The 24,172-nt window shown below is 54.0% G+C and overlaps 1 protein-coding gene across 1 annotated transcript in view; it reads right to left on the bottom strand.

Annotated features, from left to right (window-relative positions):
• Positions 1-18,972, bottom strand: part of INCENP (inner centromere protein) — a 28,690-nt gene extending 9,718 nt beyond the window's left edge. Inside the window, exons 1-10 of the mRNA XM_027959478.3 lie at positions 18,850-18,972; positions 15,499-15,649; positions 15,003-15,116; positions 13,401-14,176; positions 8,049-8,100; positions 7,147-7,204; positions 6,970-7,063; positions 5,638-5,689; positions 5,118-5,235; positions 3,683-3,817 (exon numbers count right to left, since the gene is read on the bottom strand). Of these exons, the coding sequence (XP_027815279.2) occupies positions 3,683-3,817; positions 5,118-5,235; positions 5,638-5,689; positions 6,970-7,063; positions 7,147-7,204; positions 8,049-8,100; positions 13,401-14,176; positions 15,003-15,116; positions 15,499-15,638 (1,539 nt within the window). The 5' untranslated portion in view covers positions 15,639-15,649; positions 18,850-18,972. The remainder of the gene's footprint in view (positions 1-3,682; positions 3,818-5,117; positions 5,236-5,637; positions 5,690-6,969; positions 7,064-7,146; positions 7,205-8,048; positions 8,101-13,400; positions 14,177-15,002; positions 15,117-15,498; positions 15,650-18,849) is intronic.
• Positions 18,973-24,172: the final 5,200 nt, after the last annotated feature.

Here is a 24,172-nt window from a genome sequence, read left to right as displayed (position 1 = left end):
TGGATCAGGTAAGCCCATGCACCACAGCTACTGAGCCTGCGCTCCAGAGCCCGGAACCCATAACTGCTGAGGCCACGTGCCACAGCTGCTGAGGCCCACGTGCCCAGAGCCCGGAACCTGTAGCTGCTGAGCCCACGTGCCCAGAGCCCGTGCTCCACAATAAGGAAAGCCACGGCAGTGAGAAGCCTGCAAGCCACAACTAGAGAGCAGCCCCCACCTGCACAGGAGAAAGCCTGCACGCCGCAACGCAGACCCCGCGTAGCTTGAAAACAAACACAAAAACCACTTAATACAAATGGAAAAAGCCTGCAAAGCAAACACCGGGAAAAAAGACACATTATCTAACAGGGAGCAATCATTTGACGGACATCAGAAAGTATGGAGGCCAGACAGAAATGGCACACTGTAAGATTGCTAAAAGGAAAGAACTGTTACTCGAGAATTCCACTTATTCAGTGAAAATATCCTTCCCAAATGAACTTTCTCAGACAAAGGAAAACTAGAGAATTTGCTGGCAGCAGACTTGTTCTCAAAAAATTGCTAAAGTGTGTTTTCCGGATGGAAGAGAAATGATAGCAGAAGAAAACATCAAAAATGAAGAACAGAAATTTCTGGGTAAATATCAACAGACTTCCTTTCCTCTCGAGTGTCTTTAAAATGTTTGACAGTGGAAAGCAAAAATTATTCTACCAGGGCTGTCGATGTATGGAGATGAAACACGTAAGACAAGGTTCACACACAGCGGGGAGTCAAGGCGCCTACAGGTAATTGATGAGATACAGATGCTAAAGCGACTGTGAAAGTTAAGTATGTAATGCCTCAGAACAAACACCAAAAAACACTCAAAACGACACAGTCCAAATCGTGGAAGACAAATTAAAATGGAATACTAAAAAACGTTCAAGGGAGCCCCAGAAGAAGGCAAGAAAGGGAAACAGAAGAAAAAAAAAATAATGGCAACAGCTGACAATAATAAAACACTAGACTTAAATCCTTAAATCCAAACGTACAACAAAATAAATCAGACATTGTTAGATTTTAAAAAGAAAAAACAAAACCAAACCACCATGACTCAACTATATGCTGTCTACCAGAAACTGACTTCAAATGCAATGGCTGAGATGCCAGTCTCAAGAGGTCACCTGTCATGATTCCCCTCATGACAGTCTCAAAAGGCTGAAACTATAGTGATGGAGAACATGGGTTGTGAGTGGGGCATAGAGTTTTGGGTGGGGAGGGGAGGGGATGGAACTGCTCTGCACCCCAATTGTGGCAGGGGGTTACATAAACCTATACTTTCACAAAGTATAGATTTTACCATATGATCATTTTAACATAAATTTTACTATAAAGTTTATTTTTTTAATATAAAAAGTTTTTTTTTTTTTTAGAAGATAGAGAAATGGAAACAGAGATGACGCTGAGCCGTAGGAGCCAGGCTGGAGGAGGGCGCTGGCCTTCAGGAGGCCCCCTCAGGGAAGGAGTAGGGGTCCTTTTGCTCTCCAAACACCCAGACCCAGGGGAACCTAGTGAGAGGCCACCCCGTCTGCTGGCCTGCGAGGAAAGCACCGGGGAAACGAAGGCCATGTGGCACCCAGAGAGTGCCCACCCTTTCTTCCTACCCCACCCTCCCCATGTGCCAGAATCCTGCTCCCAGCAGAGCTCAGGAAAACAGGCTCTTTTCCTGAAGCCCAGGTATTAGGATTTCCCAGTCCAGGTCACAGAATTTATCCTGTTGTGTTGTGAATCTCACAGAATGGAAACAAGAGTTACTTAAGCCATAGAACCCGTGCTTCCTTTCTGCCCCAACCCTGAGAGGTGGGCTGCTCCCCAGAGGCCCCCATCAAGGCCAGGGCAGAGAGCAGGAAGAATCCAAAAGCTTGCACAGCCCCTTCTGCCTCCAGGGGCCTCAACTGAGCAGCGTCTCTGCCGTTCATCAAACCACTCCATGCTGAGCCCTGTGCTGGGGGCTTGACACACATTTCTCTTTGGTTCATTGGGTCTGCACAAATGGACCACTGTCTCCACATTTCATAGCCAAGGAAATGTAGGCCCAAAGGTTAGGAAACCAGTCCAAGGCCACAGAGACCTGTGTAGGTCCCTTGGTCTCTTTGAGGACTGTCCTACCCACCAGATGCCCCGTGCAGAGACCTGGGCTCCCCACAGCTGGGAAGGGCAGCTTCCTGAATCCCTTGGTCATCCCCACGGGCCCTGTGAGGCTCCAAGCAGTCTGGGTGGGGCACGGGTAGTTCCTCGTAGGAGGAATAAGCCCAGGGCTGGTTCACTGCTGTGGGCACAGATGCCCAGCAGGGTCCTGGCACAAAAACAGGTGCTTAAGGACCACAGAGCTGCTCCCTGGCATACTGGATGGCACGCCCCGGCCCTGTCCACCCAGATGGGACCAGCCTTCTTGCAGGAGAGGCAAGTTCAGGGCCTGCCTGTCCAGCTGTGGGGAAGCCCCTTGACTACCAAGCTGAGGCCCTAAGACCCTCGGCTAGAGGCAGAAGCCCTCCTGGCAGGAGACCCTTTAAAGCACCAGTGGACACTAAAGGACCACCGGGACTGTGGCTGTGCAGCTGCGCAGGAGACCCCGGGAGCCAGGACCGTGGCCCAAGCCGGTCCCAGTGCCCTACGGCTCCCTGCACACGGCCGCTCGTCCAGCTTGGCTCTGGGACATCTGAGAAGAGAACAGGTCCTGTGGCTTTCTTTCTGAAGGGATGACACTGACTGTTCCAGAAAGTGTCACCTGGAGGACCCGGACCTCCTTTCCCCGCACTGCCTGCCCCTCAAGGCAGCAGCTTAGGTCTGCGACCCAGTAAATCTCGGTAGCCTGGGATCAGAGAAGCCTTGCCTGTTCTCTTCGCAGCCCCAGACCCTGAGGATGAGCCCAGCAACAGGGAAGAGGGAGGGAGGGAGGCCGGAAGGAGGTGGCCGGGGGGCTGGGGGGACACTGCAAGATGTGGCCCCGGGGACAGGCCGCAGGTCACACCCCCTCTGCTGCCTCCTGCCCCAGGGAGGCTCTGAGACTCCTCCTCCCAGGCAGGCTCCGCTGGGTCGGCCTGCCAGCACCTCAGCTTCACCTCCCTCCTCTGGCCCCCTTAACGCTCCCATCGATGACGTTAGTGCCTCTACAGGTGCTGTCAGTTACACAGAGACAGGGCAACAGCGGGTAAGTGCTGCGTGGAGCTAGGTTACAAGGAAGGGGAAGGCCTTACTTACAACGAAGCTGCTCTGTGGAGGAGAGGAGACAGGGAAAAAGCCAAGAGTTAATGCCAGGCTGGGGGAGACCTGGAAGGCACACCACCCTCCTGGTGACGCCTGCCCACCTCTCACCAGCGTCTCCATCACCTCCTCTGGCATACTCAGCCCTCATCCCCAGCAAATCAGTGTCCATACGTGTCCCTCACTTTAACTACTCAAGCCACCGGGAGGGAACGGTGTGTGTGGGGATGGACGGTCATGGTGGCGGCCGGCCAGGTCAGTTCTGTAACTTTCTGGCCCAGGACCCAGGACCTGGGAGGCCACCCGGAGCCAGCCAAGCCATGAGGCAGCCAGGCAGAGCCCAAGGGGATGGGACAGTCCCCAGGGTTGAGGCAGCCCCGGGCCACAGAGGCTCGAGTTGGCCCCTGACCGGTGGGCCGGGCCACAACCTGCCTTGGCCCAGACCCTGGCAGCTCCTCACCTTGGGGTCCACGCGTAGGGGAGTGTTGCGCTTGATGAAGGATTTCATGATGTTGCCGTGGGGGGTCGAGGTTGGGGTCATGAGCATCTGGTTCCTCTGCACGGTGTGTAGGAAGGTCCGGAGGGGCCGCACCACCTGCAGACGGGACCACGGTCAGGCCCCGGGGGGGGGGACAGACAGAGCAGGGTCAGGCCCCGGGGGGCGGGACAGACAGAGCAGGGACAGACCCCAGGGGCGGGACAGACAGAGCAGGGTCAGACCCCAGGGGCAGGACAGACAGAGCAGGGTCAGGCCCCGGGGGCGGGACAGACAGAGCAGGGTCAGACCCCAGGGGCGGGACAGACAGAGCAGGGTCAGACAGAGCAGGGTCAGGCCCCGGGGGCGGGACAGACAGAGCAGGGTCAGACCCCAGAGGGCGGGACAGACAGAGCAGGGTCAGACCCCAGGGGCGGGACAGACAGAGCAGGGTCAGACCCCAGGGGCGGGACAGACAGAGCAGGGTCAGACCCCAGGGGCAGGACAGACAGAGCAGGGTCAGGCCCCAGAGGGCGGGACAGACAGAGCAGGGTCAGACCCCAGGGGCGGGACAGACAGAGCAGGGTCAGACCCCAGGGGGCGGGACAGACAGACCAGGGACAGACCCCAGGGGCGGGACAGACAGACCAGGGACAGACCCCAGGGGCGGGACAGACAGACCAGGGTCAGACCCCAGGGGGCGGGACAGACAGACCAGGGACAGACAGACCAGGGTCAGACCCCAGGGGCGGGACAGACAGAGCAGGGTCAGACCCCAGGGGCGGGACAGACAGAGCAGGGTCAGGCCCCAGAGGGCAGGACAGACAGACCAGGGTCAGACCCCAGGGGCGGGACAGACAGAGCAGGGTCAGACCCCAGGGGCGGGACAGACAGAGCAGGGTCAGACCCCAGGGGCGGGACAGACAGAGCAGGGTCAGACCCCAGGGGGTGGGACAGACAGAGCAGGGACAGACAGACCAGGGTCAGACCCCAGGGGCAGGACAGACAGACCAGGGACAGACCCCAGGGGCGGGACAGACAGACCAGGGACAGACCCCAGGGGCAGGACAGACAGACCAGGGACAGACCCCAGGGGCAGGACAGACAGACCAGGGACAGACCCCAGGGGGCGGGACAGACAGAGCAGGGACAGACCCCAGGGGGCGGGACAGACAGACCAGGGTCAGACCCCAGGGGGCGGGACAGACAGACCAGGGACAGACAGACCAGGGTCAGACCCCAGGGGTGGGACAGACAGACCAGGGTCAGACCCCAGGAGGCAGGACAGACAGACCAGGGTTCAGACCCCAGGGGGCGGGACAGACAGACCAGGGTCAGGCCCCGGGGGCGGGACAGAGGAGACCAGGGCCAGAGCCCGGGGGTAGGGCAGCGGCTCAGAGGGAGGGCAGCGTGCACGCACCTTGCTGGCAGGACAGGGCGGGGAGGGGGTCTTGCTCCTGGGGGGCTGCAGCTCCTCATCCTCCAGCTGCTGCTCCTCGTCCAGCTCGCTCACCGCCTGCTTGTAGCTGCGCTTCCTCCTGCCGAGGCGTGGAGGCAGCGGTGTCAGGGGGCCAGCCCTCGTGTCCTCCCCAGCAGCCCTGCCATGCCCCAGAAAAGATGCCCCCCTGTGAACAGAACTGGGCCCAGCCCCCAAGACTCCAGCCTGAAAGGTACCACAGAGGTGAGTCTCCCTGACTGACCCTCTGCTGCCTGGTCAGAGGAAGGGAAATGAACCAGCCTAAGCTCAGGCAGCCAGGGATCCCATCGCCCAGCCCCAGGCCAGGCTCACCCCACAGCACGAAGCTGTCTCCTTTATTAAGTGAGAGCACCAGGCCCCACCTCTGCCGAGAGGAAACGCAGGTGCCCACCCTCCCCAGCCAAGGACTCAGGGTTCCTGCCCCTCTGAATGGCAGCCCGCACGCCCCTTCCCGGATGCAAACCTGACACTCTGGGGCGGCTCCTTGGGGTGATCTGCCTGGTCAGTCTCGGCCTCTGTGGAAAGAGCAGGTTCAAGGGGGTGGCAGGGAGGGTGGGGAGAGGTCCAGGGAAGGGGCCCATGGGCAGCAGCCCTGGCAGGGGCAAAGCTCTCTTCCCAGGGTATCTCGGGGTGGCCAGGGGCAGGAGCATCCACCTTAGCACCATCTGGTCCTGACACATCTCGGGACATGCAGAGCCAGCATGCTACCCCCAGTCCACAGACCCCTTGTCCCCAGGCCTGGCCTCCGGGGTGAAACGGTGAGACAGTCCCATCGAGGTGGCCCCAAGCACATCCCACCCCCCTTTAATACTGAGAGCCCAGTTGCCCACTCTCCCCAGCCTAACACTAACATGGGTGCCTTTCATGGGAAGAAGAATTGGAAGCTATAAGCTCTAACAGGCCCCTGGACTGGCTTCAAAACCTGACCTCTCCTGGCCCTTTCCGCTGGGGGTGGCACAGGGGATGGGGTGCTCCTGAACAGGGTCAACATGTGGGGTGCGGGTCAGTAGGTTCTGTTTCCCTGGCAACAGAACGGGCCGATCTCCCCTCCCCCGGTTCTTCAACACTATCACACTTTCACGTTTCTGTTTTTGGGGGGCCACACCATGTGGCATGCAGGGTCTTGGTTCCCCAGCCAGGGGTTGAACCCACGCCCTCTGCAGTAGAAGTATGGTGTCTTAGCCGCTGGACTGTCAGGGAAGTCCCTCACAACACTCTCTACTCCAAAGGGTTCTGGCAGTGACCCCTGAGGTCTGTGGGGCTGGCGCGGCCGTTGTCCCTAACCCAGTCATGAAGCCAGGGAGCCACGTTCAAGCCCCCTCAGGTACTGCACTTTGAACCTGGGGAGGTGCCCGCAGCGCTCCTGCCCTTTCAGCCGGGAGACCTAGAGGTGAGAAGTGAGCCAGCGGCAGACAAAACGCAAGGCCACGTGCTCACACCCCAGCACCCAGACCCTCCTGTTCCCCACCCTGGAGGGAGGCTCGAGGCTTTGACCTGGCATGTTCACAGTTACTGCCCTAATTCAGGTCCCCCCACCCCAGCTTCCTGGACCAACTGGCCATGGCCTCGCAATTGCACCCAGCAGCAGCTTCAGCCAAAAGGTGGGAGATGAAACATGTCGACTCAAGCAGATTTCTGCACCCTGGGTCTCACGTACCCTCAGCCTGTCAGCCCAGAAACCCCGCCTTGCCTCTCTTCCGAGAGAAAGTCAGACAGAGGCTACCAAGGCCTGCACAGCCCTGAGTGTCCCTCACCAGCAGGTCAGGAGACTCACCCTGCCGCCCTTCACACTCACCCTGGCTACTGGCTGCAGGCTGTGAGCTGGGTGGGCTAAGGGTGATGTTGGTGGTGCTGCGGAGCTGCAAGGCCCTGCCATTGTTCTTGGGGACCTAAGGGAAGAACCAAGGCTTCAGGAGTCTGCCCCCGGGACTCGCAGGCCTCGAGCCCACCCCTCCCTGGCCTGCCCACTTACCTCTGGCTCAGCTGCCTCCTTAGGCTCAGCTTCCTTGCTGGGTTCCTCCTCCTTGGGGCTGGAAGCAAAGCAGGGGGCACTGTGGGACCCACCCTGCCCAAGCCTCCCCAAGGGAGCTCCTCTCCCGTGCCCTGGGGGAGCAAGCCAGGAGGGGTCCGCCAGATGCCCCAGACTGGACCACAGCCCCAACAGCCCCAGGTGGGCAGGGCAGCCAGAGCCAGGTGCTGGGTGCTTTAAGTCTGCGGCCCAGGCAGACGAGGGGTGTCAGCTTCTGAGTCTGGCTTCACTCAGATCCCATCGGGGCCTGGGTTCTGGATGTCAACCCTTTCCCAGCTCCCTGTCAACCCGGTTGGCCAGAATGAGCCATGTCTCATTGAGGCCTCTCCTCCATTTACCGTGGGGCCAGCAAAGCCAGTGGGTCTGCCCATCCCCAGCACCAACCCTCTGCTCCAGAGCAGGGGCCACGGGGGTGGGGGGTGGGGGCTGCAGTAGTTCCAGGGATGGCAGGACATAGCCCCCTGGAAAAGGGGCGCTGGCCCCAAGCACGGATCCCCACACCGCGCACTCCAGGAGGAACTGACTCCTCATGACTGTGCTGGCTCACCCTCAGGGCTTTGGATTTGACAACCTATGGAGCTCTGGCCCCAGGATAAGGCTTGGAGGGGCCAGGGCTGACAAGGGATGTTGACAAGCAATGTGGGAAGACCTGGCACCCGTGGGGCACTTCCTGGTAAAACTGGGGCAGGGGGCAGTGGTGGGCCGCTCAGGAGTGGTTCCCAAGGAAAGGGAAGGCTCAGGCACAGGAAATGCCTCCACCAGGGAGGGCTCACCTGGAAAGGACCCACAGTGTGTGTGCCCTGTCCAGCCCCAGGAAGGTCCCCAAGCCCCAGAACTCAACTCACCTGACTTTCTGGGGCACCTCAACATTCAGGAGCCTCTCCAGGTAACTGTGGCCTGACGGGAAAACAAAGGGACAAAAAGATGCCCTCAGAACCAGCCTGGTCTGTCCAAGAAGTCCAGGGCAGCCAGGCTCTGCTGGGGGCTTGGCTGCATCTCTCTGCAACAGACACCATCCATCTGCTGACCCCTCCTTCACTCAACCCAGACCCCCTCACCCCACAGACCCCTCCCTTCACTCGTCACAGACCCCATCCACCTGCAGACACCTCCTTTCACTAGTCACAGACCCCCTCATCCCACAGACCCCTCCCTTCATTAGTCACAGACCCCTCCACCCCACAGACCCCCTTCATCTGCAGACCCCTCCCATCACTAGTCACAGACCCCCCTCACCCCACAGACCCCTCCACCCCACAGACCCCTCTCTTCACTAGTCACAGACCCCCTCACCCCACAGAACCCTCCCTTCACTCGTCACAGACCCCCTCCACCTGCAGACCCCTCCCTTGACTCATCACAGACCCCCTCCACCTGTACACCCCTCCCATCACTAGTCAGACCCCCTCCACCCCACAGACTCCTCCCTTCACTACCACAGATCCTCCCCACCCTGTAGCCCCCTCCCTTCACTAGACCCAGACCCCCTCCACCCCAGACCCCTCCCCGTTCCCAGGGGGCAGAGCCCTGCTGTCAGCACCCCCTTGACTCCTCACACCTTCCACGGAGCTGCTGCCTGAACGTCTCCTGCTACTCCCTAGCTGGTGACAAGCCCCTCAGAGGACAAAGTTCACTGGGCTGGGAGTGTCTGGAAAGAGGGACAATGCTGGGCTTCGGGCCTCCACCTTCCAGCACAGGCTGAACACAAAGCAGCAGATGCATTCAGCAAACATACGTCGAGGGCCTACTATGCACCAGGCCCTGGGGACCCAACAGAGAGCAAACCAGACGGGCCACAAGTTGGTCTAGACAATCACCAGATAATCCTGTGGCTGACAAGTGACACGTGTCACGACAGGAAAGAGGAGAGGACTTCAAGCTGGTCTGGAGGCTGGAAAGTGAAGTGCAAGGAAGCTGCAAAGGAGGGGGTGGGGGATGTCTGGGCCAGTAGTTCTGAGTGTAGTCTGGGCCTCCTGAGAGCTGAGGGCCCAAGAGTACTCTTTCGGGGGACCCACAAGGTCTTTATTTTCACCATAATACAAAAACCTCAACTAAAGATCCCACATGCTGCCACAAAGATCAAAGATCCCGCGTGCCCCAAGTAAGACATGGCACAGTCAAATAAGTAAGTATCAAAAAACAAACAAAAAAAACCTTGCAGCCAAATAAATAGATAAATAAAATATTTTTAAAATAAATAAACTTAAGTCCATATCTTTTTAATACACTCTGTCATAAAGTAGCGTGTAAGCAAAATGCCCTTGGGCTGCACAGCCAAATCTCTAAAAAGCACAGGGGTCTGAGGTCTCACCTGAACCGGCCCCACCCCCCCTTTATTTTTAAACAGAATGCTGTTTTTAAGTCAAAGAACAACTGACCAACTGTGGCTCAACAAGCCTGGGTTGTCTGGCAGATACTGTCTTAGAAATGAACAAAGGGAGCCTATCCCTTCAAATCAAACGAACAGGATTTGTTGCCAAAAATAAAAAAAACTGAGCCCCACAAAAAGCCAAAACCGCCACGAACTTCACAGCTTCCTGATACCTAAAAACCTAGCTGATGAGACCAGAAAGCAAACGTGGTCCTTTAAGACAATATATGATGCAGCACCTTGACACCTGGAAGGTGTGCAGAACTCCGCACACTTGCGAGGACGCACAAATTAACTGGAAGAACAGAGAATACACAGCAAAACGCTTTCTAAGCCCTCTTTCCTTTGCCAGCTAGATTTCTGCATGAGGCCAGATTTTCACCGCAGACTTGAACCCACACAGCACAATGCGACAGACTGAAGGCAGCACCCAGCTGCCTTCTTCCAAGCCGCCCATAAACGGGGTGATGCCATTTATTCTCACAGCAGGAGAACAGCGCCAGTCTCCTCACCACATTTGTTTGGAAAACAGTTATTTTTTAAAAAAAGAGAAAGAAAGAAAAACTAACCTTAATAGGTTTGTTCCTTTTCTATTAAAGTACTAAATAACTACCAACAGATAAGAGTCCTCATAATCAAAAGCTCTTTGAGGTCCTGAGGCCGCAAATTGAGAGGTGCCAGTCTGGGCAGAAGGAACAGCATCGGCCAAGGCCGTGAGGCAGGAAGGAGCGGGCTTTGCAAAGCATCTGAGCCACGGGGGCGTGGCCAGATGTTAAGGCAGAGGATGGGAGGCCGGAAGCAGGGACCTTCCTTCTGCAAGGGTTTCCAGGTGGCTCAGACGACAGAGAATCTGCCTGCAGTGCAGTAGACCAGGGTTTGATCCCTGGGTTGGGAGGATCCCCTGGAGAAGGGAACAGCAACCCACTCCAATATTCTTGCCTGGAGAATTCCATGGACAGAGGAGCCTGGCAGACTACAGACCATGCGGTCGCAAAGAGTCAGAGAGACCGAGCGACTTTCACTAGAGGGGAGGCCGGCAGGCCTGGGGGAGTGGGGTGGAGAACAGGGGCAGGCTCCTACCTGCGGTGTCCACAGCCAGGAGACTCCTCCCACCCCCTGCCTCCCATCCCAGCTCAGGGCTTGCTGATGAGGGGTCTGAAAGGTGAGAAGACGCCCATGTGACCACACAGAAGTGTGTAAAGGCTTCTCTGGAATGTTAAGTGCCAACTCAAGCTATTAGGGCTTTAGAACAGGTCTGGTGGCAGGGCAAAGGCCTGGAGAGGGGCTGAGGGGCCGTTTCCCAGTGCAGAGCTGGGGAGGAGCCCGGCCTGTAAAGCTGGGCCCTGCAGAAACCCGGGGCAGTGGCCCTGGCCCCACCTGACCACTTCAGAGACCACTTCTTTGCCCAGTGAAGTGTGGCCAACTGTGCACCCTGCCAGTTCGGGGGGTTAATGCCTCCACCCAGCAGCCCCTCCCAAGGGCTCCACACTGGCTCCAGAGGCCCCAGTCCCGTTACTGGTGGTCACCTCCCCGCTCCCTTGCTGCAGGTGCTTCCTCTCCCTCCCACAGTAACAAGCTCTTCTCAAACCCTGACATTGAGGGCTGCTTCCGGGGAACCCAAACTAAGACCCCCACCTCTAAGCTGCCCGCCGAGCTAAGCCCCAGGGCCCGGGTGTCAGGAAGGCCTCCAGGAAGCCCTCTCGCCCTTCCCTGCTCCACACCCTTGAGCACCCTAGGAGGGTCAGCTAGGCACTCCTCGACTGAGCTGTAGGGACTCAGGCTGACTGTGGTTTTATCACCTAGTTCTGTTTTGTTTTGTTTTGCACGAATGAGCTGTACCATATCCAACCACTAAGACGGGTCTTCTACCCACACTCAAGACAGGCATTCTTACCATTTAACAGATGGGAAAACTGAGGTTCTGAGAAGGGTATGCCCCAGGTCCTGCAGGCTCTAGTGTCTCCAGGGCTTAACCACCTTGTCTGACTGTCTTCCTTCCATAGGACTGTGTCAAAGGCAGATCAAATCTGAAGCCCATCTGTGTTCAGGGCGGGGCCAAGTTGTTGTTCAGTCACTAAGCTGTGTCCAACTCCTTTGCGATCCCATGGACTGCAGCCCACCAGGCTTCCCCTCCATGGGATTCCCCAGGCAAGAATACTGAAGTGGGTTGCCATTTCCTTCTCCAGGGAAAAGACTGGCTTAAGAGTGTCCAGATGTCTGAACCAGAAGCGTGGGGGAGCCTTGAGGGTCTCTCCCTGACCCTCCCTCTAGAATTCCAGGTCTGCTCTCCCCCTTGGGCTCCTGCCCAGGATGAGATTCACACCTAAGGAAATCCCCACCCCCAAGACAGGTCAGAACCATCTGGGCCCTTCTGAGAATCCAAATATGATCAGTGTGTCAGACCACAGGTCTGCATGGGCCGTCAGCTGGGTCTCCCTGAGCCCCAGACCCTAGAGCAAGCCCTTCCCCAGGCAGGGAAGAAACTGGGCCAGGCCCTCGCCTGCCTGATGCCCCACCCCGAGGCTTTCCACCTGGCCTCCTTGGCGAGCGGCCCGCCATCCTAGAAAGGACGAAACACAGGGGGCTCTAGCCCCAGCTTCCCAACTTAACAGACTCAGTGGCCTCCTTAAGCCTCAGTTTCATTAATGTAAATACCTGGCTTGTCCTCTCCACCATCCCAGGACCTCATTTTCCTCTGGCTAGACCCTCCTCCCTGGATTCTCTGCCCTGTTCCTTCTCTTCTTGGCTGTTTTTCACACAGTGCTGGAACCTTCCAACAACCATTGAGGGGCCACATCCTTCATGGGGTCAAGCTTGAGACCCAGATACCCCATCACTGGCCAGTTCAGGCCTCAGGGTCTCCATACAAGCTGTTCCCTCTGCCAGGAATACCTTTTCCTGAATTTTTCCACCAGGCAAAAGCCCAGGAAGTCTTTGCAACCCTCCCAGCTCAGACCCCACCTCCTCCATGCAGACAGCCCTGATTCTTAGAGCTGCCTGTCCTTATCTGTGGCTCGAGACACAGGCTCCCACCTGGGACAAGGATCCCTGGAGCTGGGATCAGATGATGACACAGTAGCTAACGTTACACAGCCCTTTCTCTGTGCAGCCACTGTTTAAGCATCCTATGTGCATTAACAAGAAAACCTCCCAATGACCCTTTGAAGTGATGCTATTATTATCAGCTGACACGTGAGAAAGTGAAGCTCATAAAGGAATTCCTGTAACTTGCCCGGGGTCACGGGGCGGTAAAGGGTGGACCTGGCACTCAAACCCAGCTATGTGTCCCTCCCAGAGTTCATCTCTCTTCACCTCGGTATCTCCAGGCCCTACAGTTATGCTAACAGGAGGTGGCCCATAAGCAGGCTGAATCTAAGAGAGTCTGGGCAGGAGGGAAGGGGAACACGCCGGCCCTGAGGGACAGGCCCAGGTATAAGCTCAGCATGGCATTAACCATGGGGACACTGTGGAAAACAGTGCTGGACCTCAATTTTCTCATTTGGAAAACAAGAGCGCTGGATTGAATCTGCTTTGTCCAACATGGCAGCCACGAGCTTTGTGTGGCAACTTAAATCAGAAATAAATAAAAGGTAATAAAACTAAAAATTCAGCTCCTGGATCAAAGGAGCCACATTTTGAAGGCTCTATAGCCACACGTGGCTAGCTAGTGGCTACTATGTGGGATGGCACAGATCTGGGACGTTCACATCATCACAGAAAGTTCTGTGGACAGCTCCTCACTTGGAGGGGCCCCAGACACCCTCCGCTGAGCCAGGCACAAAGGACCACCCTCTGCAGCCTTGCCCAACACCGGGCCCCAACTCACAGATGATGCGGGCGGAGGCAGCTGGCTCTTTGGCAGTCTTCTTCGCGATCATTCTGCTTGATCGTCGGATGGTGCTCTCTTCTTTGGAAACTGGGGAGTGATTCTGAGCCAGGGAGGCCTGGGGGCCTGGGGCGATCAGGCTGCGCCGCACGGACTGCCGGTCCACACGGGCTCCCATTGGGGTGGAGAAGTTATCTGGCTGGAGGGGAGCCAGCACTCGCTCCCGCCATGGGGAGGCGGGAGAGCTGGGTGAGTCCTGTGGGCCGGGGGTGGCTGCCGCAATCCGGAGCTTGGAGGCGGACCTTCCTGCCCCGGCCCCTCGGCCCTTGGGGTCCCGAGGTGTAGTCATCAGGGAGCTCACGGTGACAGACTCCAACCTCCCCACCTCTGCCTTATGGGGTGCTGAATCCTCATCCGAGCTCGAGGGGATCTGGGAAGCTGGGGCCAGGGCACAGGTCGGAGCCTGGGCAGACTGGAGGTGACTGAGGTACTGCTCGGCGCTCTGGCGCTCATTGGCACTGATCTCTACCGCAGGCACTGTCTGGCCCTGGGTTGGGCTCTCCTTGGGATTCTTGGTCAGGACGGTGGGAGACCTGGAGGTGGGTGAAGGAGGGGCGGCTGCCACAGAAGCGGCCGCCGCTGCGGTGGCAGCCCGGGTCACGCGCCGCAGGACAGAGCCATTCTCGCCCACCACCGTGGCCAGCTTCTCCACCTTGTCCTTGCTGCGCAGGTGCCGGGAGGTCCGCTGGCTGCTCCGCGACTTTCTGCGGGACAACCTGGTGGAGGGGGCGGAACAGAAGCTGAGACAGCCCAGGGAGGCGGGGAGGCTGCCCCCGGTTCCAGCTGGAGGAGCTGCCAACTCCAGGCGAGTCTGAAGCTTGGGGGCAGAAGACTGGGGTTCCAATTCAGGCTCTGCCGCCTCTAGCCAAGAGACCCCAGATGCTCTTCTCCGAGCCTCAGTCTCCCTATCTGTGCACTGGGATGATGCCAGTCCTCACAAGACTGCTGGAAGATTAAATTCCCCTAAAACTCCCGCTGACTGGGCCAGACTGGGCCACGCACCCTGCTGGAGGAATCGCTCCTTCTGTCGCTTAATCCACCAGACAGTCCCCGAGAGGCAGGGACTCTCATCCTCACTTTAAATTTCAGAAACTTGAGGTTCGGAGAGGTGGAACATTAACCCAAGGACACACAGTTGCTACGCAGCAGAGGTGGGGTGTACACCCAGGACTGCCTGACTCCAAGACCCAGCCTCCTTCCCCTGGTACTCTGAAACCCACGGTCATTACAGGGGCAGTTAGAACCAGCACAGCAACAGGGGGTTGGGAGACAGCCAGCCCCCAGGCTACACCTCTGTTCACTCTCCCCCAAGCAGAAAGTCAGATTCTCTTGCTTCTCCCACCTCCAGAAACCCTCCCCATCCTCCGAGGCCCAGATCAAACGCCACCCCTACCCTAACGCACCTAAGCTCTGGACTCCACGGGCTCCAGGCCTGCTTCATTCCCCTCAGCATGGCGCACGCAGTGCCCACTGCTCCTGATCTCAGTTAACACCTTTGAATCAAACTCTCCTCGTGGGCGCCAAGCCTCCTGCCCCTCGTACCTTTTCCGGATAGGGTCTCTGTTCTCGTCCTGAATGGAAGAAATTCGTCTCTTCTTCCGTCGGTTCTTCTGCGAAGGCGTTCTGGGCATCAGCTCAGGCTCTTTGCTGAATTCTCTGTTTGGTACGAAGACAGTGATGGTCGAGGCTGCCTGGAAACCACTGCCCCTCCCCCACCCAGCCAGACCGCTGCCCCTTTCCTGACAGTGGCTGGTCAAGCTGGGGTGACCAGCACCAAGCGAGCGCTCCAAGGCTGCGTGAGAGTCACCGCAGGGAAGCGGGGGAGCAAGGTTGCCAGGCGGCCCTACCTTCCGAAGCGCAGGCCAACCCCTCTCCCTAGCCCGAGCATCTGGGGCACTCAGGAGGGACCCCGGCAGCCTGTCTTGCCTGGCAGGTGGGGAAGTGCCTGAAGGCCGCAGCAGCCAGGCAGCCCCTGGTGCGTCCTGCCAGCGTGCCCCCCTCTTGCCGCCGCCCACCCCCGGCCCCCCCAGCCTCGCACCTGGTGAACATGCGCTCGGCCTCCTCCTCGATCTCCTCCAGCCACACCATGTCCTTATTGTCCACGTTGCAGACAAACTCCAGGAGCTTCTGGTCACATAGCTCCAGCAAGTGAATGGGCCCCTGGGCTGTTGTCCCCATGGTGGCTCTGCCTGGAGAAAGCAGAGACAAGAGGCATGGGGGCTCAGGCTGGAATCTTCACACTTTTCTAACACCACCCCCTCCCCAGCCCCATAGGACACTGTCTGCAGAAGTCCATGCTGCCCAGCCAATTCTGGGATCAATGGACCTCATTACAAATGGCCTTCCTGGGTTCAGGAGAAACTGCGGTCCCACCAGGTAGGACCCCTTGACCTGCCCACACACATGCCTGCTCTTACCTATTCCTCTTACTGCCTGAAGGTGATTGACGGCCACCTTAAGGGACACCTAGGGGCTTCCCTGGTGGCCCAGACAGTAAAGAATCTGCCTGCAATGCAGGAAACCTACGTTCGATCCCTGCGTAGGGAAGATCCCCTGGAGAAGGGAATGGTAACCCACTCCAGTATTCTTGCCTGGAGAATCCCATGGACAAAGGAGGCTGGCAGGCTACATTCCATGGGATTGCAAAGAGTCGCACACAACTGAGTGATTAACACTTGAGGTACACACAAGCTAACCCCAGGTGTCAGGTCAAAGAACATCAAATCCAACTGCTCCTTATGGACGCTAGTAAATGACAGATCTGCATTCCAAAGGAGTGGGTAAGAAAGTGGTGGTCCAGAGACAGGCTCTTCTCTAGGGGGCCCCTATAACTCTCTCCCTTGAACAGAAACGCCTTCGGATGGATGAGGGAGCATGAGGGAAACGGATAAGCAATGTCTTCTTTTTTAGAAAACTTAGTCTAGAAATATCAGGCAGTATAAAATACAAAATTAGTTTTCCCTTAATTTTTTAAAAATAGTTTTTATTGACGTATAGCTGCTTTTAGTTTCAGATGCGTGGCAAAGTGATTCAGTTTACAGATACATATATATCTATTCTTTTTTATTACAGGTTATTAAAAGTTACTGAGTAGAGTTCCCTGGGCTATACAGTAGGTTCTTGTTGGTTATCTATTTTGTATATCATAGTGTGTATATTTTAACCCCAAGCTCCTAATTTATCTCTTCCCCCCTTTCCCCTTTGGTAACCATAAGCTTGCTTTCTATGTCTTAATTTCTTAAGAAACTAGCCACTCAAACAAAAACAAACAACTAGAAACTCAGATATTCTCCTCAAAATTCAGTTATAAAATTATCACCAAAGCCCCAAGCAAGGAAGAAGTGTTCTATTGTGGTTCATAGCAGGGGCTCAATAAACATCCTGACTGGGGCAATGAATGAAAGAATGAATTAATAGGTGACAGTCACAAGCCATAATAACAGACTGCGTGTCTCACGCCATGGCAGTGACCACCACCCGATCAACACCTTCAAAACCAGGAACCATCCACAGCTCAGCCTCTACCTGAGACAGGAAGTTCTGGAAGGAGGGGCTAAGTCACTGACCCCTATAAAGGGCTTAACGCCAGGTGCTGTTGCAGCCTCACAGGATTGCCTTCCTGGAGCCTGATTTCCAGGGCACACTGGCCTCTGTTCCTCGAGCAAGCTCTGCCCTCTGCCTGGAACCTTCTGTCTCCTATTTGGTACAGCTCACTCCTCAGCACTTGGCTCTCAGCAATGCAGGGAGGACCTGACTACCAGCCACCATCCTATCCATCAATTTCAATACTCTGCACAACACTCAGGTAACGATGTATCTGCTTCCTGACTACCTGTCTCTGCCCACTAAGCATTTGTTCCCTGAGGGCAAGCCCTGATCTGTCTTGCTCGTAGCTTTGAAGCCCAGAGCTTGGCAGCATGCCTGGCACAAAAGGAACACCTGTTGAATGAACAGATCCATCTATCAAATGTACACCTAGAAATAAACATTCTACAGACACTCTAACTCCCTCCCCAAAGACACACACACACAGGGACACCAAATGAGGCCATTCTACACAGGTCAGAGCACGCCTTTCTCATCCAAAGCCCTACTCCGAGGAGCTAAGAGCAGCACCCGTCAGGGCAGGACCAACTGGGCAGGACCGCGGAGGCTTTGGGCAGAGACAGGTGTGCAGATTCCAGTCACAGCACAGCCTCCTGGCTGCCATCCCTCTGACTCCCCCCAGTCCCTCTGTCCCAGCGTTCAGTCCTGGCTAACGACAGGAATCCAGTTTGAGGCTAGGAGAGACCTGTTTAAGGAACACAAAACAATTTGTGCTATGGAGAGCAACAATTTGCTCTTTTATTTAAAAAAGTAAATGGCAAAGTGGGTCAGGGCTTCTTACACAAAGTGCAAAGAAGTGTTTGAGCTTCTTCCATAAGGAGGTTTGTTTTCAGCAGCCTCAGCCTATTTAAAAAGGGTCACTGTCATTAGATCAGAGATGACCCTGAGAAAGGAGATCAGTGTTAAGAATGAGGGTCTGGGGAAAGGCGATAAAAATCTTTTCAGTCCCCTATAAGAACCTGGATACAAACCCAAAGCACCTTACGTCCCACCAAGGGTGAAGGAGGCTCATCTTCCTCTCCCAATACTTTTCTCACGTCATACATTAAGAGCCCCACGGCCCTCCTTCACAATGACTGTTCTTTTGAGGGTGTGGGAAGACCACCAGATAACCCTGACCACACCTCAGTGAAGAAGCTCGTAATAGCTACTTTCTGTAAAGAGACCTGCTCCATGCTCGGGTGGAGCATCATCTCATTTCATTCTCGCCACAACCTCAAGGAGATTCTGGTGCAGATGAGCAAATTGAGGCAGACTGAAGTCTTACCCAAGTCTTCGGGTAAGTCAAGGGAGGGGCCCGGATTTAAACCGTGCTCTTAACCTCAGCTTTGCCGCCTACTCCATTTCAACTTCGGAAAGGTTGGCGCTAAGTTCTGACTGGGCGCCCCAGGGAAGGCCACTGTCAGTAAACGGGCCGGGGGAGTGACAAGTCAGCACTGGCCTCCGGAAACGGGTCAATTTAAAATGCTGCTCAGCCGATAAGGGAGGTGGTGAGCCAGGGTTAACTGTACAGAAATGCCATCTGGTACAATGCCGCCAAACACCCAGTCGGTGGGTGCTTCCTGAGCGTCCAGGTCAATAAAAGGCGCCTGGAGGGGGAAGGGTGGGGTCATCTTGGGCCCCAGGACCAAGGCAGGGCACCTCGTCACTTGGAAGAGGTGACCCATCCCCTGCAGGCCGCAACGGGGGATAAGGGAGGTCATGACCCCCGGTCCAGGGCTGGCGGAGGGATAACAAATTGCTAACGACACCCCAGCCCCGCCAGCCGCCCGCGCAGACTCACTCGACTGCACCGCGTCTCCTTAACTGCTGCTCCGATCCAAGTCCGGCGACCCCCCCAACACAAATCCCAGCCTGCCCAAGCCCCACGGCTCCCGGCCTCCAAGGCTTGCGGCTGCAGTGAACCAACGGGGCGGTACAGCGCGGGCCAAACCTACGATTTTCAAAACTGAAGGTTCGACCAATCCCCGTCAAGTTTGTCTGGGCGGCTGCAAAACTCTAAGCCAATCAAGTAAAAGGAAGCACCAGTCAGCCCATCGATTGGCTCTGTGGATTGGCACTCTGCGGGACTAAGAATAGGGGAGAGGAAGCGTTGAAACTTTAACCTGTACAGCTTCCGGGAACAGCGGCGCGCGGCCTGGAGAGGAGATCTCCCGAGGTGGGAGTTGCGCGCGCAAGGTCTCACACGCAAGAACTACAAGTCCCAGCGTGCATTGCGAGTGCCCTGAGGGACCTGGGAGATAGGTGAGGCCTTAGTGCCTCTTCACTGCCGTTTCTTCACCCAACTCTGTCCTCAATACGGGCCGAGCTCAGCCATTTTACAGAAATAATATAGACGATGATGTTTCTTAATGATTTCAACTTAAACTTACAAAGCAAGACAGCAAAATTTATAATAGAGCGAAATTGGGGGGAGGGAAAAAAAAAATGATAATAATAGAGCGAAATTGTTTCCATAACAGTTAACACTGTCTGAGTCACAAGTAAAGCCAAATTGCTTGTATGTTTTCCATGCTGTCAAAGGTTAAAGTAAGAATCCAGATTTCCATTTCAGCACAAATCGCCAACCTCAAACTGCAGTTCCAGCATACTTTTTCAGACTTTGATGCAAATACAGAGGACATTTCCATTATTTCATAATCCATTTAACCCTGTTATTCAGGACTTGCCACTTAATCTCCAACTGGAAGTCATTAATCTGTAACGCGATGACCTGCTAAAAGGCAAATATCAAGAGAAGAAGCCAACAGTTCTACACATACATTTCTGGTGATAGTTAAGTCGCCAAGTCGTGTTGGACTCTCCTGAGACTCCATGGACTATAGCCGACTCTGTGGACTGTAGCTCACCAGGCTCCTCTGTCCATGGGATTCTGCAGGCAAGAATATTGGAGTGGGTTGCCATTTCCTTCTCCAGGGGACATTCCCCACCCAGTGATTGAACCCTGGTCTGCCAGCATTGAAGGCAGATTCCTTACTGACTGAGCAACTCAGTTCAGTTCAGTCGCGTCTGACTCTTTGTGACCCCGTGGACTGCAGCACGCCAGGCCTTCCTGTCCATCACCAACTCCCAGAGTTTACCCAAACTCATGTCTGTTGAGTTGGTGATGCTATCCAACCATCTCATCCTCTGTCATCCCCTTCTCCTCCTGCCCTCAATCTTACCCAGCATGAGGGTCTTTTCAAATGAGTCAGTGCTTCACATCAGGTGGCCAAAGTATTGGAGTTTCAGCTTCAGCATCAGTCCTTCCGATGAACGCTAAAGGACTGATCTCCTTTAGGATGGACTGGTTGGATCTCCTTGCAGTCCAAGGGACTCTCAAGAGTCTCCTCCAACACTACAGTTCAAAAGCATCAATTCTTCGGTGCTCAGCTTTCTTCACAGTTCAACTCTCACATCCATACATGATTACTGGAAAAACCGTAGCCTTTACTAGACAGACCTTTATTGGCAAAGTAATGTCTCTGCATTTTAATATGTTGTCGAGGTTGGTCATAACTTTTCTTCCAAGGAGCAAGCATCTTTTAATTTCATGGCTGCGGTCACAATCTGTAATGATTTTGGAGCCCCCAAAAATAAAGTCTGACACTGTTTCCACTGTTTCCCCATCTATTTCCCATGAAGTGATGGGACCTTCTTCACCTCATGTGAAGAGATGACTCATTGGAAAAGACTCTGATGCTGGGAGGGATTAGAGGCAGGAGGAGAAGGGGACGACAGAGGATGAGATGGCTGGATGGCATCACCGACTCGATGGACGTGAGTTTGAGTGAACTCCAGGAGTTGGTGATGGACAGGGAGGCCTGGTGTGCTGCAATTCATGGGGTCACAAAGGGTCAGACATGACTGAGCGACTGAACTGAACTGACTAAGGGGATCAGATGCCATGATCTTAGTTTTCTGAATGTTGAGCTTTAAGCCAACTTTTTCACTCTCCTCTTTCACTTTCATCAAGAGGCCCTTTAGTTCCTCTTTACTTTCTGCCATAAGGGTGGTGTCATCTGCATATCTGAATTTATTGATATTTCTCCCGGCAGTCTTGATTCCAGCTTGTGCTTCATCCAGCCCAGCGTTTCTCATGATGTACTCTGCATAGAAGTTAAATAAGCAGGGTGACAATATACAGCCTTGACGTACTCCTTTTCCTATTTGGAACCAGTCTATTGTTCCATGTCCAGTTCTAACTGTTGCTTCTTGACCTGCATACAGATTTCTCAAGAGGCAGGTTAGGTGGTCTGGTATTCCCATCTCTTTCAGAATTTTCCACAGTTTATTGTGATCCACACCATCAAAGGCTTTGGCATAGTCAATACAGCAGAATAGATGTCTTTCTGGAACTCTCTTGCTTTTTCGATAATCCAGCAGATGTTGGCAATTTAATCTCTGGTTCCTCTGCCTTTTCTAAAACCAGCTTGAACATCTGGAAATTCACGGTTCATGTATTGCTGAAGCTTGGCTTGGAGAATTTTGAGCATTACTTTGCTAGCATGTGACATGAATGCAATTGTGTGGTAGTTTGAGCATTCTTTGGCATTGCCTTTCTTGGGATTGGAATGAAAACTGACCTTCTCCAGTCCCATGGCCACGGCTGAGTTTTCCAAATTTGCTGGCATATTGAGTGCAGCATTTTCACAGCATCATCTTTCAGGATTTGAAATAGCTCAACTGGAATTTCATCACCTCCACTAGCTTTGTTTGTAGTCATGCTTCCTAAGGCCAACCTGACTTCACATTCCAGGATGTCTGGCTCTAGGTGAGTGATCACACCATCGTGATTATCTGGGTCGTGAAGATCTTTTTTGTACAGTTCTTCTGTGTATTCTTGCCACCTCTTCTTAATATCGTCTGCTTCTGTTAGGTCCACACCATTTCTGTCCTTTATCGAGCCCATCTTTGCATGAAATGTTCCCTTGATATCTCTAATTTTCTTGAAGAGATCTCTAGTCTTTCCCATTCTATTATTTTCCTCTATTTCTTTGCACTGATCACGAGGAAGGCTTTCTAATCTCTCTCCTTTCTATTCTTTGGAACTCTGCATTCAAAGGGTATATCTTTCCTTTTCTTCTTTGCTTTTCACTTCTCTTCTTTTCACAGCTATTTGTAAGGCCTCCTCAGACAGCCATTTTGCTTTTTTGCATTTCTTTTTCTTGGGGATGGTCTTGATTCCTGTCTCCTGTACAGGGAGTGTCACGAATCTCCATCCATAGTTCATCAGGCACTCTGTCTATCAGAGCTAGTCCCTTAAATCTATTTCTCACTTCCACTGTATAATCATAAGGGATTTGATTTAGATCATACCTGAATGGTCTAATGGTTTTCCCCACTTTCTTCAATTTAAGTCTGAATTTGGAAATAAGGAGTTTGCTTATTGCTTATTTTAGTTCTCTGATTCCTAGTTGTTGACGTTCACTCTTGCCATCTCCTCTTTGACCACTTCCAATTTGCCTTGATTCATGGACCTAACATTCCAGGTTCCTATGCAATATTGCTCTTTATTGCTCAGACCTTGCTTCTACCACCAGTCACATCCACAACTGGGTGTTGTTTTTGCTTTGGCTCCATCCCTTCATTCTTTCTGGAGTTATTTTCCATTGATCTCCAGTAGCATATTGGGCACCTACCAACCTAGGGAACTGAGCCGCTAGAGAAGCCCATTTTCTGGTGATGAATATGGTCAACTGAAATCATCTCAGATTATCAATATCTGGCATTACTTATCTGTGTGAAAAGACACTTTAAAAAGGAAGTGGGTAAAAATCTCACTGTAGATTTGCATTTACAGATGAACATCATATTTGAGTTTTAATGATTATTTTTGTTCAGCCATTCAGTCATGTCTAACCCTTTGTGACTCCGTGGACTGCAGCACTCCAGGCTTCCCTGTCCTTCACTATCTCCTGGCAGTCCCTCAAACTTAACTATGAGCCACAGTTAAAATATTATCCTCCACGTCCCAGCCTCAAACTACAATTCTGGTTTAATTAGTAGGGCTATTCCCTTAAAAATTTTAATCATTATTGCTTTATATTGAATTACATCAATTTTTAAAGCTGTAGAGAAGTTTTTCTTTCCTTACTAAAGTACCTATGTAATATAGGAGATTTTGCCTCGTAAGCCCACAAAGCCTAAACTATTTACTGTCAATCCTCTCTAGAAGTTTGCTGATCCCTATTTTAGAATCCTGGTGGCTCAGACAGTAAAGAATCCACCGGCAATTCACGAGACCTGGGTTCCACCCCTGGATTGGGAAGATCCCACGGAGAAGGGCATGGCAACCCACTCTAGTAATCTTGCCTGGAGAATCCCCATGGACAGAGGAGCCTGGCGGGCTACAGTCCATGAGCTCGCAAAGAGTTGGACACGGCAGTGACTAAGCACAACACAAGTTAGAACATTTCTCGAACTAAACATGGGTACCCCTTTAGTAGCCTGCAGCTCGGTTCAGTGGACATGCAACTGCACCTCTTGGCCAAGTATTAATACTCTGCCCACAGGCCAGCTGCCAAAGATTCCCTTGCTCCAGCTGCCCCTGGACAAGAGTTTAAGCCCAGCAGCACAGACTGCGCAGGCGTAACGGAGTCTGCCGCAGGCCCCTCTGCGCAGGCGCAGGTGATTAGAAGCCGCTGATTGGCTGCTCAGAGTGCTGCCCTGCCAAGCGCGGTTCTAGGCGTTTTACTTTCTAGACAGTTTGTGCCAGAGGATCTGGCGACCAGCGAAGGACGGGCTACCCAGGCTGGGGCTTCATGCTGCGGGTGGTGTATGGACCTGGGAGCAGATCGTGGCTTCTTGGACCCCTAAAATTATCCTGAGTGAGGATATCCCTTCATTCCTCTCTTCCAACAGTTTAATTGTGAAATAGAGGACACATCTAGAAAAAGGCACAAAACAGAGATATACAGCTTATTAGTTTGTCAAAATCAGTCCTTAAAAAGCACCTCCCAGGTTAAGAAATAGAGCTTCGCTAGCCTCCCGAAAGCCCACTTGCTCCCTTTCCCAAAGTAAAGCCTTAAAGAAAAAAAAAAAGTATGGTAATTATTAATTGCTCCTACAGTAGTCTGTCCTTATTCATGGTTTCATTTTACAAGATCTCAGTTATTCGGGGTCAG

The sequence above is a fragment of the Ovis aries genome, chromosome 21 (genome assembly GCF_016772045.2).
Source record: "Ovis aries strain OAR_USU_Benz2616 breed Rambouillet chromosome 21, ARS-UI_Ramb_v3.0, whole genome shotgun sequence".
Lineage (NCBI taxonomy): Eukaryota > Metazoa > Chordata > Mammalia > Artiodactyla > Bovidae > Ovis > Ovis aries.
The sequence above is the reverse complement of the archived record's forward strand: the minus strand, read 5'-3'. Positions and strand labels throughout refer to the sequence as shown.